Raw genomic sequence first — 19,878 nt, 5'->3', positions numbered from 1 at the left:
CAACAAAGAAGATAGAAAAAGAGAGCATTGCCCCCACTTTCTTCGGAGGAAAGTGAAACTTGCAGTTGGGGCTTGCCCCTGCACACACGACACGACCGACATTTTCTTTCTGGTAACTCTCAATTAAATTCCATTAGTGAGGGACAAAGCCAGGGGTTGGACTAAAGGAGGGTGAGATTAGTAAGGGGGCGAATTATATGATAATTTTTTCGAATTGAGGGTGAAATAATAAATTTTATTAAAATTTGAAGGACTATACATAAATTTATTTAAGATGTGAAAATTCTATGGGGTGACAGCCACTCTCAACCCCCCTCGATTCATTCTTGCCATTAGTATATATACTTGATTACTACTCCTAACGGCTGAGGCTTCAAAATTCCCTCCCCCCCCTAATAATGGAGTCTCATCTCTCATGACCTAATAAGGGAGGGGAAAAGGGCAATAAAATGATTACAGGAAATTACGGTGATAAAAAAAAAAGAAAAAAGTTCTGATGCAGGCCCTACCTGAGGCGTACTGCATCCTCTGGTAGATCGACACGTATATTATGGGACTATGTGCTCCATGTTTGGTACGGCCACTAGGATGTATATGCATGCTGTGCTGTCTCCGTCACCTTAGGCAAAGCAAGCAAAATGCTTGATATATATATATATATATATATATAGATATATATATGTAATATATATACACAAATTACGGTTGAGTATTGCCATCATATTATAGTAAACTAGTAAATTTACCGACGCATTGGGTGATAATATTATTCATAACTTAATATATTTAGTTACTTAGATTGGTCTTCTCGGAAATTGTAAATTGTTTGTTCTACTATAAAATACTTTATTTTCATAATATACTATTAAATCCAGACATGGTGCGATTAAATGAAATAAATAAAATTATTTCGATCAAAGCTAACACAATTAATTAGATCCTTTTAGTTTGTAAAATTAAAAAAAAAAAGCTTTTTAATAGTTGACATTCAAATTATAAAATACATTTCAATTTTCAAAGTTTATTTTATACTTATATAATAAAGCATTCCTAAATGTAAAAGTTTCAACTTAAATTAATGTGAATTTACTGATTATTTTTATTAAATTTATCTAATTTTTTATCCCATGCATGCATGATGCAGTTTATATTTTAGTTTATAAGCTCTTCTATAACATTTTATCATTTCATATCATTTATTGACATTTTTATTTGATTTTTCTATTTATGTAAAAATATTTTTGATCAGACTAATGTCTGAATGAGAATCATGAGTAATTATTATCAGTACATTTGCCGAATAGGGTTTTACATGTAGCATATGTTTCATGAAATAGTTTTTTTTGTTCACCGAGAATGAAATCCTTGAGCTCATACAATCAATCAAATTTAAGATTAGGGGAAATTTTAATATGACCATGTGTCATGGTGACACACGGTCTCCCCGCTGTCGGATGCATGGTGCACCGCAGGGCCCGCACGCATCTAATCTGTGGGATGCCGTGTCCCGATGACACGGTCATAATAGCTGGAAAAGAGTACTAATGAAACTCAAATAAACTGTCACAATTTTTCATTTTTAAAAATTGTCTTAAATTTTTATGTCTTTTACTTTAAAATTCATGAGTAAAATTTGCTCCATATAAATCTACGTGCTTTATATGAATTTCTCTTTAAGTTATCTTACTTTTGTGTTTACAGTAGCATATATAACTAAAAATCTATTAATAAACATACTTTTAAGTTTACTTTATTGAGTGGTAATTTTATTTTTAACCACTATTTTTTTTTATACTAAAAGAAGTTAAGTGGATACATATATGTATGAATAGTTAGTAAAACAATATAATTAATGATAAAATATTTAAATATCAGTTATTATAAAATTTATAAAATCCTACTATGAAACCAAACATAACATAAATATTCAGAATTGCTATATCATGCGAATCAATCCTCCGAATTCACGCGAAAGTGACGTAGTGGCAAAATCGTAAATTGCACAAAGTCCAAGGGTGAACAATTAATGCTCTGACATTCGGAGCAATCGGAGGGTGTAAATGTCGGCAGAAAAGCATTTCCCCATATCGTTTTATACTCTCAAGAAGTGATTAATATTGTTTGGAGAATTTGTCCCATTAATTAACATGTCAAAGAAAAGAACTTTAATTAATTAGAATCATAGTTTAACCTCTAGGACGATTCTGTTGGATTTCATTTTTTAACTTTTCTATGCATGTTAGGTTTGTCTCAAGCTCCATTCTTACTACATTAATTTTCAATGTTTAACTTCTAATGTTCACTGTGATTTATTGTACCCATATTGACTATTAACTAATATCCAAGTTAAATTGAAATAAAAGGAAGTATGAGTTGGTCCATATATATTTTATAGTTTGCGTTCATTTCTAATTTCTTTGTATCCGCCGGAACATTAGATGAACCTAGCGGTGCTTAGACACTCTTATTTTCTTCATGATATACTCTTCTCTGTTTCTTTTCCCAATTAGCTGCTTCATGCATATACATATTTCCGCATTTTAAAAAGTTTTGTAAACTTGCAACGCACCTACATTTTCTCTAATTATTTTAAAAAAGCCATTCTTGAAATAATATATACGACTATTCAATAAGATTACAAACTAGGGAGACAATTATTTCCCGATGCATCTAAACAAAGCATTAAAAGGTTGATAAAATATTTCAACAATAATGATAATGAATAGTAATACATGAGAAAGGAGGCACAGTGTGCGATTGGACATGCTTTCATCTAAAGTCAAGAGATTCTGAATTCAATTGGCACGTTAAATATATATATGTAGTGTTGCGATGCGTCTATAATTTTTTTTTTTGGAGACGAAGGTCATCAATCGTATGATATAATTGTAAGTCTTTGCAGTGAGCTAACTTGTTAGGGAGCAATATATAATATCACGAACTAGATTTCAATCTTGGAAGGGCAGCGTGCTATATTTGCTCTTAAAACATTATGTTAGTCAAGTAAAATCATTTTTTCATCTACCCAAAAAAAAATCCTTTTTTTTCTCAACGGAGAACAAATATTAAATTATATTAAATATTTACGATCAGACTCATCATTTTCCCCATACGTACACAGGCCATCGACGCCCCATATTAAAGGCTTATAATCATAAAAAGATAAAAGGTAGTAATTGGACTTTGATCGAGGGAGCATCTGATTTGAAAATGACGATGGCAGCATTCAATCAAATTAAAGGAGAAAAAGAAAGTTCACGGTGCGAGGTTATGTCGAATTTATGAGTAATTTTTTTAGAGAATTAAAAAGGAAAAGGTATTTCGAGAGATGGAAATTAACATGTAATTTACAATAATATTTTCTTTTCCTGAAAAGATGTAAGAGCAAAAAAGATTACTATGTTATAGGCATGCGGAAAAACCAAGTTACGTTTTTTGACCATAAACCTAACCAAAAAAGAAGAAGAGGAAGAAGAAGAACAAACTGACTTGTAAATTCAGCTAGGTAAAAACTAATCGTGAAAATTTAAGTAAAGAACAACAAAAGATATTCTGTATCACTGACATCACTGACTCCTCGAAGACTTTGGTCGACTTGCATAATTAGCCGGTGAAAATTAATCTAACAAAATATATAGGCATGATTCTATATCTCGCCATTGAAAATGAGGGTCCACATACATCTTTTATTGAAAATCTTCATAGCACGTGCACGAAATATTGCATATTCTATAATCTTTTAACAACCTGAAGTCCCTTTGAGCTTGGACCCCGTGTTTCATCCGAGAAAGATAAAGTCAAAGTTTCTTCTCGAGTTGAACAGGCAACCTTGAGAGAGGGGCTGATCGGAGGTACGGAATATAGGCCGACTTGCACAGTCATCAGTCCGAGTAGCCTGAAGTGTCACATGAAGGTTAGATGGGAGGAGGTGACAATATTAAACAAACTCTGTAACTTAAGAAAGCATACGCGGAGTACTATCTTATCTCACTTTAATGACACAGTTCAATCGCTGAAAGAATGATAACGACAGATGATGACGTGTCACATTTTAAGTCTATCCTATGTATTTGTCCTTACTATATGTATGGTGGGGATTAAAAGTATACATATATATCATCGATTATTGAAGTTCTGCTAGGGTACAATATTATTCTTTCTTTTAACAAGTCAATGTCAAGGAGGTACGTACATGGTTGTTGCATGCAAACCGCTGGGGGAAGGTCTCTCCTAACCCTAAGAAGAGGAGAGGAGAGAGGGAAATAATTTTGCTGCCTCTGAAAAGCCATTGAGAACTCGACACGTAGGGGTCCCAAAGTTGTCTTCCCGATGCCGATATAATGCTCTTTTGGTCCGCTTTCAATTCTATCCAACCCCTAAAAAGCTAACACTATTTTGTAATAATTAAAAAACAAATCCATAAAGAAAAACATTAATCTCACTCATTCATTTATTCCCTCTTCGCACCAATCCGTTTTCTTTCTTTGATTCGGATGATGTTGTTGGGCTTTTCTCGTTCTTTCTTTTTCCGATCTCTTTATACATAGAATAGCTCCATTCTCACTCACTGGATTTCTCAAACTTTCTCTATATGGACCGTCAATTTCAGTCAAAAAAAAAAAGATAAGAAAAGTATTCTCTTATTCTTTTGTTCTCTTTAATATATGGCAGTTGATAGTCTATTAATTGCTATATAAATGGCTTAAATATAGTTAAAATTTGAGACTTTTTTCATTACATATATATATATATATATTTATTAACATCACTTCGTTTAACTTTATTCGTCGCGATTTGGTTCCGTTATGCATCAAAAAGTGTATGTATCGAGGCTGGAAACTTCGTAATCCAATATGGTCACTAGACGAGCATCAATTCTACAAATAACAGTGCTAAATGTGGCGACTGGCGAGAAAGAATATTAGAGTAATTTGACTGAAATGTAATTTCTCTTTACTTTGTTTCACCATATGGATATTAGCCATAAGATAAGTAAGTGAAGAATAGAAAGCAAAGGATTCTCTGTCTTCTGATCAGTCTTCGACACAGGAAGCGAATTTTGCACATTCATGATGTTGCTTCTTACTTAAATTTTTAGATTAACGAAAAGAATCAACGAGTTATGGTCACTTTTAAATCGACTCGATGCTCGTCAATACAACGAATAATTAGTGTCAATTTGGAACATATTAGCGAATGTTTTCTGTGTCCGAAAAATGATCATCAGATATATGGAGAGAATTTTCTCAAAAGGGTTTGAATCTAATACGAATGTTTCCATGTTGAATGAGCTGTCAAGTGAAAAGGCAAAATGGGTGAAGAGGGGGAATTGGAACCCTCGGAGTGAAGTGAACCGTCGTTCCACAGCCCTACACGTAGAGACCCTAAAGTGGCAGCTGTTTAAGGTTGCGAGGATCTGAGATCTAGCTGGTGCAGGTCTCATTCCCTCTCTCTATTTCACTTGGTCATTATTTTTACTAAAATAAAAGAAAACACGAACCTCAATTAACAACCAATCTCTCACCCGAAAAAATAATAATAATAAAAGCAGATTTTTTTTAAATGTATACATGTATTATGTATATTAGGTAAATTTATCATTTAAAACCTTAATTTTGTATAGGATAACCAGTTTGAGCGCATTTACTGAAGGAACACCCTAAAAGGCATAATGTCATCATTGTAATGCCGTTTAATTATCTTTGTCCACTCATATGCAAAAATATATAGTACTTATAAACTCAGTTTACTTGTAAAATATATATATATATATATATATATATAGGTATAGTACTTATAAATCCGACGAGAAGCGCTAGCAGTAGCAACGTTTTGGTATAGATATGGATCAATCAGCATTTACATGTTGCAACTCCAATTTATAATGGAGCAAGTACCAAGATTGGCCAAAATAGAAGTGTCTAAATCAAAATAATAAGAAGCATGTATAAATTTACCAAAACAATAAATCAAAGTATAGAACAAATGAGGAGGAATAGTAATATATATGTTTAGGAATAAGAAGGGAGACAATATTAATCCGTGTTCTCTCGATGCAAAAGAAGCCCCAAACCCAGCAACTCATTAACAGAAAAGAGAACATTAAATTAGCAAAAAACAAAAAAAACAAGGATTTATTGCACCATATAACCTAACGTTGATAAATATTCTTAGATCTATCCCAACATCGTTTTTTTTTTCTGAGGTATCCCAATGTTACTAGTTTGATGTCACCATCTATCCTTAGGAGATAAATGGTAAAACAAAAATAATAATGTTGGGATTACTCATGAAAAAAATCGACGTTGGGATAGATCTAAAAATATCTGTCAACATTAAATTATATGATGCAATAATTAAAAAAACAAAAACATATCCTCAAAAACATCCCCCCAACAACACACACACACACAACCACAAAAAATTCCTATCCTTTCCATTCATAGGAAGATGTTTTCCATTCGCTCTTTCTCTCTTTCCTCTCTGAGCTGAAGCATTAAACTCACCACACCAAGAAACCTAAACCCTACCCACAAAAAACCAAAGAGAAAAGGTAAATTGGGGGCTCCTCTGATCTCTCTTTCTCCTCTCTCTTTCCTTCTCTCCTTCCCTTCCCTTCTTATTCCTTTCCGATTTCCCTAAAGAAGGAGAAGCAAAGATAGACAGTCCATACCATATTAATGTAAAGAGAGGGAGTTGTAAAATTTATCAAAAGAGCGCCCAAAAATAAATATTTCCATTTGGGGTAGCCCTTATTTTAAGCATATATAGAGGGAAAGAGCAGTTTGAGAGATCAAGGAGATAGATAGATAGATATTTAGAGAAGGAAATATTACTTCTTCTTTTTTTTTGGTATGATAAATATATTATAATATTTTATTATTTGTTGGTCACAGGATTGAGAATTGAGAGACATGGGGAGAGGGAAAGTTGAGCTGAAGAGAATAGAGAACAAGATAAATAGGCAGGTCTCTTTTGCAAAGAGGAAGAGTGGGCTGCTCAAGAAGGCCTTCGAGCTCTCCGTCCTCTGCGATGTCGAAGTCGCCGCCATCCTCTTCTCCAGCCGTGGCAAGCTCTACGAGTTCTCCAGCTCCTCCTCGTATGTATTTAATTATACATATCATAGTCATATTATAATTATTTATATATATACAATTGTGTCCTCATCTTATAAAAAAAAAACAAAAACAAAAATTACTAAGAAGGTGTGTCCCCATGTCATGTATAATTTGATGTTGTCTTTCAGAATCTAATGTGATGGTCCTTTGATTATGTATTTTTGCATGTTATTGTTCTTTACTTGTGTTGATGAAAAATTAAGCTTTATACCTTACGCCTTTATTCGCAATCCTTCAAAAACAATTCGCTATTGCACTTTTAATTAATTTATATATATATTTATATTCCTTAGCTAAAATTTCTATCTTAAATCGAACCGTGGGATCGTAATATATTTTACATAATTAATAAACATATTTATCGTGATTTGGCTAAAACATTTTAAATTGTTCCGGTAGTGGGTTATTTAAGATTCACTATTATCTTCTTTTTGATATATCTATTTGGATCATGGAATTTATTAGTTTCTTTTTTTCTGGATCTATGAATTAAAATTCATTAGATAATAATTAGATTTTCAAAGAACACTCTTCATGTGATTATATTATTCTGGGCTTGTAGAGTTTTACAAATCAAGGTTCCTGATTTATCAAATTGAAACTCTTTTATACCTACATATAAAATATTAAATAGGGCTAGACTTTTTTCACTGTACTTGACTGCGTGTAGAAACCGAATAAATAATCCATTAACAAAAAACATAATATAGTAGTCATAGAATTTCCTTGCGGCAAATACTTTTATAACTTTTGATCTTGGTGAAATTAATGGTCAACAATCGACTTTTTAAGAATCAACGGAGCCTTTTTGCTTTTAATTTGATTTGTATCCATGAAATTCATAACATCTCATTTGTTATGTAATTATTTTTCTTATTTTAATCAGTGTGCAGACGTGTTCCTCTTCCAATCTAATTTCATTTTCAGCTCTCAATTTACCTCCTTTTTTTTTCCTTAAAACCTAATATAGTAGTCATAGAATTTCCTTGCGGCAAAGATTTTTATAACTTTTGAGCTTGTTGAAATTAATGGTCAACAGTCGATTTTTTAAGAGTCAACCAGGCCTTTTTCCTTTTGATTTGATTTGTATCCATGAAATTCATAGATTCTCATTTGTTCTGTAATTATTTTTCTTATTTTAATCAATACGCAGATGTGTTCTTCCAATCTGATTTCTTTTTCAGCTCTCAAATTACCTCTTTTTTTTTCCCCTTAATTCTATTACTTCTTCTAAATCCATCCGGACAATCGAAATAAAATTATCTTCACAACCCTAGAAAGGTTGATTTTTCTACTTTCCTCTTAATAAAAGAATTTGCGGCATCGGTATTTAATTTATTTGTGTTTTACTCATTTTTAATTTTCTTGGAAGCATAGCCATTATTAATGTGTTGAAATATGAGAATCCTACTTATATGTTACTTATTTTGGCCAAGAAAAGTGTCGATGTTCAGAAGCACAATTTCACCATTTCGTATATGGCCTCAGCAATTGATGGCACAAATAAAGAATAGATGGCAGGGACTATTATCGACACCTCCCTCAAGTCTTTTAAACCTGTTCGATCTATTTTAGAATTTTCACAGTCTGTACGTGTAAAATAATCATTTTTTAAATTTTCAATTATAACTACATTAGAAATTTATATGTAGATTTTTTTGTACCAATGAAAGTAACAATGGATTATTTCTTCTCAGTCATGTACTTTTTTCAGGCACATTTTCCTTTTTGTCGATTGGTAATAGTAGATTCAGAGTGGACGTTTTTCTTTTCTTTTTTTTTCGCAGTGAGGTTTGACATTGTCTTATCTTTGACAATGTGAAGTAACTCAACATATGAATCAGTCATCTATATATTCTTATGTGGAGTCATTTAGCAAATCTCTTGCCCTAAACTGGAATTCTGATTCCACTAAAACGCCTAGTATCACATATTAATATTATACACAAAAAAGATGCATTCTATTCATCTTGATTGTTGATAGTTGATTCTTTCACTTCAGCATGGCGAGTACGATCGAGAGGTACCATAGATACACTTTTGCAAATGCCGAATCTAGTCAAGTGACAATGGATCACATGCAGGTAATCAATCAAACCTCTCTTTATCTCTTTGTTCAAACCATAATACCATTAATATCATGAACTACTTGATAATTACTAATTGGAACTCTTTATCTGTTCCTGAATTCATCGATCTGCTACTGATTAACCAGAGCACTTACCAGGAGTACGTAAAGCTGAAAACCAGAGTTGAGGCCTTGCAACGTACTCAGAGGTAATAAACTAGTTGATGAATTATAGATCCATATGTGCACCTGCGACTATATGTATATATGTATGCTATTTTCCATTCATTTCTTGAGATGTAGTACCTGAGTTTGATGTAACATGTCCCACCGGTAATTAAATAATATATCTCACAATGAATTGTGCATTCCATTTGCGGTGTAATTGATGATAATTACAATCTTATATGTTTTCGTACGTACAGAAATCTTCTAGGGGAAGATCTGGGGCAGATGAGCATAAAGGAGCTAGAGCAGCTTGAGCACAAGATGGACAAGTCCCTCAAACATATCCGCTCCACCAAGGTATGCCTAAATACCTATACCTAAGCTAAGGCTACTAACATAGATTAGACATTGTGCTAGCTGCTTGCGAGTCCCGTGTGCGTCAAATCGGGACTGGATTAGACTGAGACTCGTTGGGATGGTTCAAATTCAAGCCTTCATAGCCTCATTAAGACAATATGGCCTAACCCTCAAGCGTTTAATTATGAAGAGTTTCAACTAAATTAACTTGATTCTATTACCTTGGTGAATGTAGAATGTTAATATATATCTTGTTAATTCATGAAGAGTCTTCTCATAATTAGAACAATAATTATAGATATATTTATAATATGCGGTTCAAGAACTTGATCATTGATTAAAGTTTTGAATACATAATAGCAACTTAAGTATCAGTAAATTTTGATCCATGAACAATTGGACAAGTGAAGTCACTTCAAGTGACGATATAATATCTCCCGTGGTTTTAGTTTGCCCTCTTTGATATATAGCAGTCCAAAAGAAACTTAACCATCAAATTATTGACCCACTAGATTTTCATCTTTTAGGAGGGGAAAGATGCGCACGCGATATATTAATTTATATATACTGAAACATAATTAAACTATTGAATATAATGAGATAAAGAGTCGTACTAAGATGAGTCCTGGTATCATGGCATGGAATAATGAGATAGGAGTCTTATTCAATGTGACCAAATATAATTGTAATAGTAAGTATTGCAAATTTAATATTACTTAATGTACTCGATCGAATTTAATGCTCTGTTTGGTTTCGCAATCATGATTTTAAAATTCTAACTCTAACTTTAACTCTACTCATTACACAACAAAAATCAATAACATAATTATTACTTTTCCTTTTTTTTCAATTTTTTAACTATTCAATTCAATTTTTAATACTAAATTTTCTTAATTATCCTTACATTTTCTACAATTCAACAATACAATCATTACTTTTTTCAACTATTTATTACTTTTTCTCATAATTCAACAATACAATCATTACAATCCAATTAAAATCAAAATTCAACTCTACTTAACTTTAAAATCAAACACATCATAAGAGTTTTCAATTTCTCGATATTATTTACTGGTCTCTTGGTACAGTGATCTGCGAAAAAAATTATGTTTGGGAGGTGTATATCAACCCAATATCCATCATTTGGTAGGAACGAGATGAGATCTATGATGGTATGTGAATTACAGACATATACGAGAAGCTGTGCAATTTTCATTTCTTTCCATTCTACAGGACCAATTGGCCCATTAGAAATGTCGTATATCATGGAAGTGTTTCGTTATTGCCGGACCCTTTTTTTTTTTTAACGACATTGTATCGTACTTGCATAATTTTTCATTGCTTTGATTAGGGGGGAAAAAAAGAATTACTGTAAGGATTGGCACCAAATAATTGGCTTTAATATATATATATATTCACATTTATGTTGTATTGGTGGCTGATGATATATATTGGAAGTCAAGTAATAATTCTTCTGAATTTTTCTTTCAGATCCAACACATGCTGAATCAAGTGGCTGATCTTCAAAAGAAGGTCTGAAAATTTTACTTTTATATATATATATATATATATAGGGTTGAATTGGGGCGCGGTATCCCAAATTTTACTTATGATTTTAATTTTGATTTTAATTATACTTTTCAAGGTTTAATAGTTTAATTTCTTCTTTGTCCATTTGATTCCATCTGCAGGAGGAAACACTTCTAAAGTCCAACGAAGGCTTGAAAAGGAAGGTACTGATACAATATACATGTGATGTATATGAGTTGGATAAATTTTTTTAAATAAAGATGGCCCTAATTCGAACTCGAGGCTATATGCAATCCAAAAATTTAAGCTTATGGGTTACTGGATATTTTTTTTTATAAATTTCCCCTTTTTTTTTCTTTTCAACCAATATGGGACATTGTGTCCTCTCACATCACCACTTTTTCTCCAACATCTCGCCTTCACGTGGTATCGTGTTGTCTTACACGAGCCACGTGACCTAAACCAATCGACGGGACCACTTGTATATACACACTACTTAATCACACCCGCCCTCACTTCGAAGTCCCGACATTGAACACAACAAGTGCCTGCTCGAGGCGCACGCTATGCTTACGCTCGAGCCGACGGGTCATACAGACCCGTGCATACACGCACTACACCTCACTAAGGCGGCCTTACATGCCCAGGATTATAACCATGGGATTTGATACAAGTTGGATAAATTTTTTTAAATATAGATGGGCCTAATTCGGACTCGAGCACATATACAACCCAAAAGATTAAGCCTATGGGTTACTGGGCCTTTGTCTTTTATAAATTTCCCCATTTTTTTTCTTTTCAACCGATGTAGGACATTGTGTCCTCTCACATCACCACTTTTTTTTCCAACAATATGTCATTGCGTTCTGTCAGATATTAAAATCCATATAGTTTCTGAATTTATCCATGACTGTCCAATCAAAAACATTTGGTGATGACCGTGATGTATGTTACGAGAAGCATATAATAGAATTGTGAGGAGCGTTGTAATCCAAGACTAGGATGTTCACCGACGACGGAAAAACGCATACAATAATAGCATAATTTGAATGTAGGACTTAACTTTTTGGATGTTTGAAGAACTGACGTCTAATCTCTTCAGTTATGAGCTGCCTAGGTCTAGCTACTACACGTAACTGTAGGATATTCCGAATCGGCTTGACTTCCCAGTCAGTCTCTTTAGACAACTTGGCGATTCGAATTTGATCTTATAACTATGGAAATTTTAATTTGTTTAGTAGAAACTATTGCAGATTGAGGAGTACAATGCCGCAGCTAGACCTGCATTGCATCAGCAAGGTGATGACCATAACGGCATCTTATATGACCACAGAGGTGCTCAACAACACTTGCCGGGCTCGTTCAACCCTCTCGTTCACTGCAGTAACGGCCCCTTGCAAATCGGGTAACTTCCTTGAATCTGTTGTGTCAATATATATGGATATGGTCATGCTTGAAAGGCTGTTCCAAAATGAAATTCTCTATATGGAACTGTTCTCTGACATTTCCCCCTTGATTTGAGAAACATGTTCACGAATATGTTCTCTTGCTTTAGATCCTGCAACATCATGGGATGTAAACTGATACGGACATATCTTGGTCAGTCCCTCTCTGTGATGTGAACTGTTAGTTACTATTATATGCCGGTACAAGGTCAGATTGAATTGTGTAATTTTTAGATCCATCGGTCCATATAAAAAGCTTGGACTAACATAGTTCCGAACCCCAGGCACCCACCTGCATTTATTGTATAAGTATATGCTTCACAATTCTTACACTGATCTCGGTTAGTATCACCTAATATTTTCTCCTGATTTCGGTTAATCTGACCGTGAAAACTCAAACAGGTGCAATCAAGCGGTTCTGGAGCCCATGAATAATGGAGCAGTAGTGGCTCGAAACGAGAGCCATTTCCTCCCTGACTGGACACTCTGAAGTCGTTAACGGTGTCTTCGGAAGAGCCCACAAGAGCATAAACATTCCTCTAATGGTGGTTCTGGGGATATGTTATAATTTGGAAGGGGCAAAATAAGAACTTTCGGGGTCCGGGTGATAAGTTTATTTATTGCCTTACTGCGTTAACGTATTAAAATATGATGATGCAAATTCTGATAGATGTAATAAGGTGTGGCACTCTTTTTACTGCATATTGTCTTTGAAATATATTTGAATAATGAAGTTTGTCTGACTCATGGATTATGATTTACAGTTTACGATCTGATCGAGTCCGATTTTCCCGTGTATATATATATATATATTTTTTGGCCAAATTTTCTCATGTGTATTTGGCTTTTCAATTTAAGTAGTGAAAACTCATGTTCATTACACGTGAAGATAACAAATATTCATGATAATAGAGACTTTTCTTTTTTATTTTTTTGGGTGAATTTTAGAGGCATAGACATTCTTAGAATAAATAAAGCGGAGAGTAAGAGCAACCAAGGAGAAATGTAATAAACGAATATCAACTTTGGTCGATGTAGTTTAGCGCCTATTCATTTTAAATAAAAATTTTAGGTCCGAGTTTTGTGAATTGAAAAATAATTATGGTTGGGACTTTATTTTTTAATGAATTACCGTGCTCAAATTGAATTAGACGGGACCTGTTAAACTTTTCGATACTAGGATGCACAACAAAAGGGAAAAGGAAAAAAATGAATGTAAGTAATAGTCACGTAAGTACTACGTTATCGAATAATTGAAAAATCTCTCTATTCATAAACTCTTCTACATTCGTACACTTAGAAAATAGAATCCAAACATTTTAGTATGTACAGCTACTCAAAATACAAGCTACATATATGTTTGTCTACAGTCGATCGTTGGGAGATTTCGAAATGATATAACCGTTTAATCGAAACGGTTAATCTTATTAGATACCACATTATTTAATTAATCATTACTCAATACTTCCTGTACGTGGGATGGATTAGTTTTGAAAACCTTATCGCGTGGAATTAATTAAACTGGGGGCAAACACATGCACGACGAATCAAACTTGTGCTCTAATACCATATAAAATTTTCATTGGATCATAAGCGACTGGACCCATCTTCAACCAAAAATTCAAGCTAGTATTTTATGGTATATAATCTCTTATAAATCCATTGTCTTAACTTTTCGTGTGGGGTTTTAAACTCTCAATCATCATAATTAGTGAAACTGACATGCCTTACAGAAACATAATTTGAGTTTGGCTATTTTATGAGAAAATATCCCATAAATAATGGAAAAGTAAACAACTTTTATTCACCAATTTTTTCAAAAAAAGAAAAGAAATATGAACCAATTTTTCTTTAAAATTAAAATTCGCCATTTTCTTCAATTGTGTACATGCGTTTTTGATCCGGCCGAATTAGTATTATACGATCCCCCAGTTCCAATTGGGCTTGCATGGGCCGCAAGGTGGAACCTAATATGGACTAGCATGGGCCGTAATGTTATGGGCCCACTAACGCACACTCCTGTCATTCCGTCCTTTTTTCTTCACTGGACTTCTCCCTTTCATTCCAATGAGGTCAAGACAATAAAAGGGTAGTGAGGATCAATGAAGATGATGACTTAATAAAAAGTTTTCCTGTTTCGATTTGTTTACTGAGATCAATTTAACCATATTCATACTATATCACGCCCGGCATAGGACTCGGTGAACCAAGGGATAGGAGACGTATAAATTTGTCGCATCAACGGACGACTTAAATTTACCAACCATTCATGACTTTTTTATTTTACATCATGTCTAATTATGCAAACAAATTAACCCTTCGGGTAAATTGTACAAAGGCAGTTGGTTGGTAGCTCCCATCTTTTGATGTGAGTGGTCCTAATTATTCATGACTTCAGACATTTTAGTCAAACGATAGTTTCTAGTTTCATCCTAAGTATTGTTGAGCTTATACTTACCAAAAAGACAAATCCTACAAAGCATAATTTCTCATTATATTCTTTCTCTTTTGGGGCCACATTTTATTGATTACTCAATTGGTCCACATCTCCTTTATAGAGAAATCCTAACAGAAGCCATATCTATATATCTATCTATCTATATATTAAGCTAAAGAAGAGTGGCAAAGGGCTCTTCTTAGCTTGCTACAAGTCACTACATGGAATCCCAAAGGAAAATACATTTTGTTTTCATCAATATATATAATATATATAATTTATTATGTTAAAATGTGACCTTTTTGTACCTTTAATCAATAAATTAATGAATAGAAAGGTAGTGCAATTTTCTTTTTTGTACTTTCAATTTATGACAATATATAAACTTCAAATTAGTTCTATGATATGTTAATATGAACACTTTTTATAATATCAATTAATCTCTCATGAATACATACATGCAAAAAAGTACAATTAAAAAATTATTGTTCTTTGTACCAGAAATAATACTTACATGACCAACATACATTTCAAGGAGAATATACATATAATTTGAAAAGATTCATAGTTTGTCAATCCTTAAAAAATAAATTTAGTTTTTTCAAATTTATACGGATGAAAAATATGGAATTTGTTCATAATTATTTCATTTTTAATATTTTTTTGTGGCACCATATATATTATGTTTGCTCATTTAGTTCTTAAAATGATGCTTATCATTCACATTTATATATGTATGTATATATATAAAGAAGCGTTGTAATACAAATAAAATATATATAAATAATAATTTTTTATTTTATAAAATCCATATAAGGAAATCTCTTCCATATAAAATCATTTTATATTTAACTAATAATGAATTTCACCGTTAGTATATATCGTAATGATTCTTTTAACGAATAACAATTCAAATTTTTAATTGGAATTAATCTACATATTCTTCTGTAATAGTTTAACGTCACTTTTTTACAATAAATGGCAGCATCATCATCATAATAGAATGAAAATTTACATGATAGAGAAATTATAGTCCTAAAATTTTATATCCGTGCATCGCACTGGTCAATCGTACTAGTATATTATCAAAGGAGAGCGCCCCCACAACCATGATGGCCTTTCAAATGCCAGCTATGATCTATATACCATGATATCACGAACCTTTCACACACATATCTTGTATATGTGTATATATATATATATTTATGTATATTCTATTAAAGATGTGGGAATATTTTGGGTTAAATATAATATATCTTGTATATGTATAATATATATACATTGTATGCATGAGATGTATAGTTCGCTCTTATTTAAATCGGATTATATGATAGGACGCCACTACTTTGCCATAAAAAACCAAACAGAATCATTAACGAAATCATAGAATAATACATTCAACTTTATATGTATACGCACGCACGCACACACACTATGACAGTTGTATGTAGGCTTTTCAAGATCTCATTGTTGCCAGATCGAACTTAACCGATTAATTCGTACCCAAAAAAAAAAAAAGTTGCCCGATTGATGTTCAAACCCCGATCATAGTCGGGATTTCGAAGCGCATATTATTTTGTATAATTAATCCAATGGTTTCAAGACATCTATATTTAGATCTTCCGGAGATGATCAGATCGGTCAATCCCAATTAATCTAGCTAGAGAATCATATGACATCGACGAGATTATTAATTATTTAGAATGTCGTGTCGGCACAGTAAACATCATCATGATCACAACCCTTAGTTTAATGGAACAAAGTATAATTGCGGTTCTTAATTTAGCCTCATGTGGGGATTATTATGATACCTAATAATAAACGTAAGAAAGAAAAATAATGTCATCTCTTTTTCTTCTTTTCTCTTTTCTGTACTGATAATAACCCTTTTCTTTTTTTAATTTCTCAGCATTTTACTGATCTACTTCCTTCTAATGCAAGCGTTGTTGATTGATCACTTTCATGATTGATAAGGTATATCCCTTTGCATTTATGCCTTTAGCTTTATTGTTGAGCTATCACAAGTTCACAAAATACACAACGTATCGAGTAAATATTTGTTAATTATTAGCGTCGTTTGGCAAATTCCTTCTTGAGGTTGAGCGAACAGTCCTTTAAGAGAACTACCTAGAAAGATTAATGATGGTTTAGGAGAACTGTATTCTCGGGATATACCACGGAGAACTCATATATATCAACGATTGATTTAGAAGCGCTTTTGTTTGACGATATTATTGGAATATCAATGTATTTCTTAATCTTTTTACTTTGTATTTGGGTTTTGACCCGTCTTTTCCATGAAACAAGTGAAAAAGAAATGATGTTACCATGTTACAGGTCGGTGCTGCTCGATCCCTTTTTTAGTATGCGCAACAGTGAAAAAAAAGAAAAGAGAGTCATGAGAGATATCTTACTCGAAATTAGCAATCTCGAGGTCGTTGGACCCTGTAAGTATTACCACGAACTTCATGCTGATGTGATTTTCAACGTGATTTTCGGGTCGTTAGTGAGAGATGATTCAATTCTTTCCCTGTTTCTTGATATAATGCTCTCTCGTTTGCAACATATGGACCTCCCAAGTGGTCAAAAGATTAATAAAGGTGAACAACAAGGGACATATAGAAGCTCAAATAGCTTTTTCTTGGGGTCCGATGAACAGTAAATGAGCAAAAAAAAAAGAGGACAGTTTCAATTATCACAGGGGGAAAAAAGCCACTTTAATATAAACTACCAATAGCTCTAATTTGAGACAATGGCCCTACAGATTCATGACAGGCACGTTCAAGAATAGCCCCCACACCCACAAATACGCACACATTCTCCTAGTTGTGGAATTAAAAAGCGATGCATAAAAAAAATATAGTACAGTGGCACACGTTCTCATATGAATTAAGAGTTTTTAGATTCGATTTTTATTGTAAAACTATTTATGTCCATTTATATTAGTTATTAAGATTTTCATTTCATTGTACTAAATTCATAGACCTATCCTATAATCAAAAAAATAACTAAAGAGTGAAAAAAGAAACTCACTGAATGATTATAATTTTTTAAAAAAGAGCCGATATTAGAAGAAAAAAACCAAAACAAAAAGGAAAAAGGAAAGCCAACATATAGATGTTTCGTCAGGAGTTCCTCATCAGAGACCCGACCCCAACTGTTCCTGCTCTTCCTCATTCCCACTTCTTTCTCATCAGTGGGTCTGTCACGGTTTCAGGTTCGAAAACTGGGTAGCGAAAGATGGTCAGGATGGGGACGAGGTTGCCGGGGTTCTGCCTTAACAGGATCAGGCCTCATGTTCGGGTCCGCTCGCCTCCTATACAGGCCAAGCCCGAGGCTGGTTTCGGCAATGTCAACCAGGAGGTTAAGGACTCGGGGCCGGGGGCTTGTGTTGAGGAGAAACCGAACGAGGCGGCGAAAGCTATCGGGAGGAAGGTTATGATCGTGGTTGATTCGAGCGTCGAGGCCAAGGGAGCAATCCAGTGGGCTCTGTCTCATACAATCCAGAGCCAGGACACGGTTGTTCTGCTCCATGTGATCAAACCAACACAACCAGGTTGGTTTTGTTCGGGTCCCTCCTATATCCGAATTCTCCATTCCTCGTCGTGGAGGAACATGAATCACGGTTGTTTTAATACTAAACTCACTTGGTGGGGTTCAAAATATGTTGCAGCGACATTTGATGAATGTAGCAAGGAGACAGCCCCAAGAGCTTTTCAGCTGGTTCAGAGTCTCAAGCGTACTTGCCAACTAAAGAGACCTGAGGTAAGCTCGATTTGAGGATGTACGCAGCTCCATATTTCATGACTCGTCACCGGTCCAAAGGTCGTGTTTTCCGCTCTGGAAAACCATTTTCCACCATAAGACACTTCACTGTAATGCTTCAAACTCCCTGTCTCAAGCATGGCCAGACCAATACGTATTTTCCAATCTACATAACATGGATGCTCGAAAGATTCAATACTTCGACTAAATGTGCTCATATCCATAGGTGAAGATCGAGACAGTGGTGGTGCAGGGGAAGGACAAGGGCCCGGTGATAGTGGAAGAGGCGAAAAAACAAGGGGCAGCGCTTTTGGTGCTCGGACAGAAGAAGAGGTCAATGACATGGCGGCTGCTGATGATGTGGGCAGGGGGCAGCCGTACAACCGCTACCGGCAGCAGTGGCTGTGGCATGGTGGAGTACTGCATACAGAATGCGGGCTGCATGGCTGTCGCCGTGAGGCGGAAGAGCAAGAAGCTCGGTGGGTACTTGATCACCACCAAACGCCAGAAAGATTTCTGGCTCCTTGCCTGATTTTATCAGCATCTTGCTCATTTTCCTTTACCCTTTTTCCAATGTTTGGTGTATATAATAACTATTATTAAACATTATTTCGGGCTCGATGTTATCACACAACTATCTGTGACACGTACAATCTGCGATAGCATTGCACTCGAAAATTATCTAGTCCTCTTGCGGATAGATGTGGTCTCAATTCAACACGAAGAGCTTCCCATGCTTTATAAACTAAAGGTAGAAAGGCCAATGATTTGAGCCACAGAAGACATTTCAGTTAACTCATGATATGGGCGACGAGGCAGCATAGCATCGTAGCAGAGAAAATAGGTTGGGGTCCCATGACACGTAATTGGGTCCCACCTGGAAGCTTCAATTTTTTCTTCTACTATCCCTTTTTCTTCATTTTACTTTTGGCAAAATTGACGAGTTCAATATTACTTGGATGTGCACGGATATTAGATATATTCGGAGAA

At 34.1% G+C, this 19,878-nt stretch overlaps 2 protein-coding genes across 5 annotated transcripts; both read left to right on the top strand.

The window, feature by feature from the left end:
• Window positions 1-6,402: 6,402 nt before the first annotated feature.
• On the top strand, window positions 6,403-13,459 carry LOC116210375 (MADS-box protein CMB1). 4 transcript variants are annotated; one of them, XM_031544242.1, is made up of 9 exons: window positions 6,403-6,553; window positions 6,897-7,099; window positions 9,121-9,202; window positions 9,346-9,395; window positions 9,612-9,711; window positions 11,203-11,244; window positions 11,403-11,444; window positions 12,483-12,646; window positions 13,089-13,459. In XM_031544242.1, the coding sequence occupies exons 2-9, from the start codon at window positions 6,915-6,917 to the stop codon at window positions 13,174-13,176; spliced, it is 753 nt and encodes a 250-aa protein (XP_031400102.1). In that variant the 5' UTR covers window positions 6,403-6,553; window positions 6,897-6,914; the 3' UTR covers window positions 13,177-13,459. The 4 variants fall into 4 exon arrangements, with proteins under 4 accessions (XP_031400102.1, XP_031400098.1, XP_031400101.1 ...); XM_031544238.1 differs by having other exon boundaries at window positions 9,334-9,395; XM_031544241.1 differs by having other exon boundaries at window positions 9,334-9,395; window positions 12,495-12,646; window positions 13,089-13,454.
• Window positions 13,460-18,241: 4,782 nt separating this feature from the next.
• On the top strand, window positions 18,242-19,605 carry LOC116210440. Its single transcript, XM_031544307.1, has 3 exons — window positions 18,242-18,679; window positions 18,797-18,888; window positions 19,115-19,605. The coding sequence occupies exons 1-3, from the start codon at window positions 18,364-18,366 to the stop codon at window positions 19,418-19,420; spliced, it is 714 nt and encodes a 237-aa protein (XP_031400167.1). The 5' UTR covers window positions 18,242-18,363; the 3' UTR covers window positions 19,421-19,605.
• Window positions 19,606-19,878: the final 273 nt, after the last annotated feature.

This window comes from Punica granatum, chromosome 6, assembly GCF_007655135.1.
Source record: "Punica granatum isolate Tunisia-2019 chromosome 6, ASM765513v2, whole genome shotgun sequence".
NCBI lineage: Eukaryota > Viridiplantae > Streptophyta > Magnoliopsida > Myrtales > Lythraceae > Punica > Punica granatum.
Note: the sequence above shows the minus strand (reverse complement) of the source record. Positions and strands in the feature narration are given on the sequence as shown.

What these genes read in the sequence shown, in the direction of transcription:
- LOC116210440 (XM_031544307.1), top strand. Translation starts at nt 18,364, where the DNA reads ATGGTCAGGATGGGGACGAGGTTGCCGGGGTTCTGCCTTAACAGGATC. An exon ending in GATCAAACCAACACAACCAG is followed by an intron (nt 18,680 to 18,796) that starts GTTGGTTTTGTT and finishes AATATGTTGCAG; the next exon opens with CGACATTTGATGAATGTAGC. An exon ending in GCCAACTAAAGAGACCTGAG is followed by an intron (nt 18,889 to 19,114) that starts GTAAGCTCGATT and finishes TCATATCCATAG; the next exon opens with GTGAAGATCGAGACAGTGGT.
- LOC116210375 (XM_031544238.1), top strand. Translation starts at nt 6,915, where the DNA reads ATGGGGAGAGGGAAAGTTGAGCTGAAGAGAATAGAGAACAAGATAAAT. An exon ending in TGACAATGGATCACATGCAG is followed by an intron (nt 9,203 to 9,333) that starts GTAATCAATCAA and finishes CTGATTAACCAG; the next exon opens with AGCACTTACCAGGAGTACGT. An exon ending in AACATATCCGCTCCACCAAG is followed by an intron (nt 9,712 to 11,202) that starts GTATGCCTAAAT and finishes TTTTTCTTTCAG; the next exon opens with ATCCAACACATGCTGAATCA.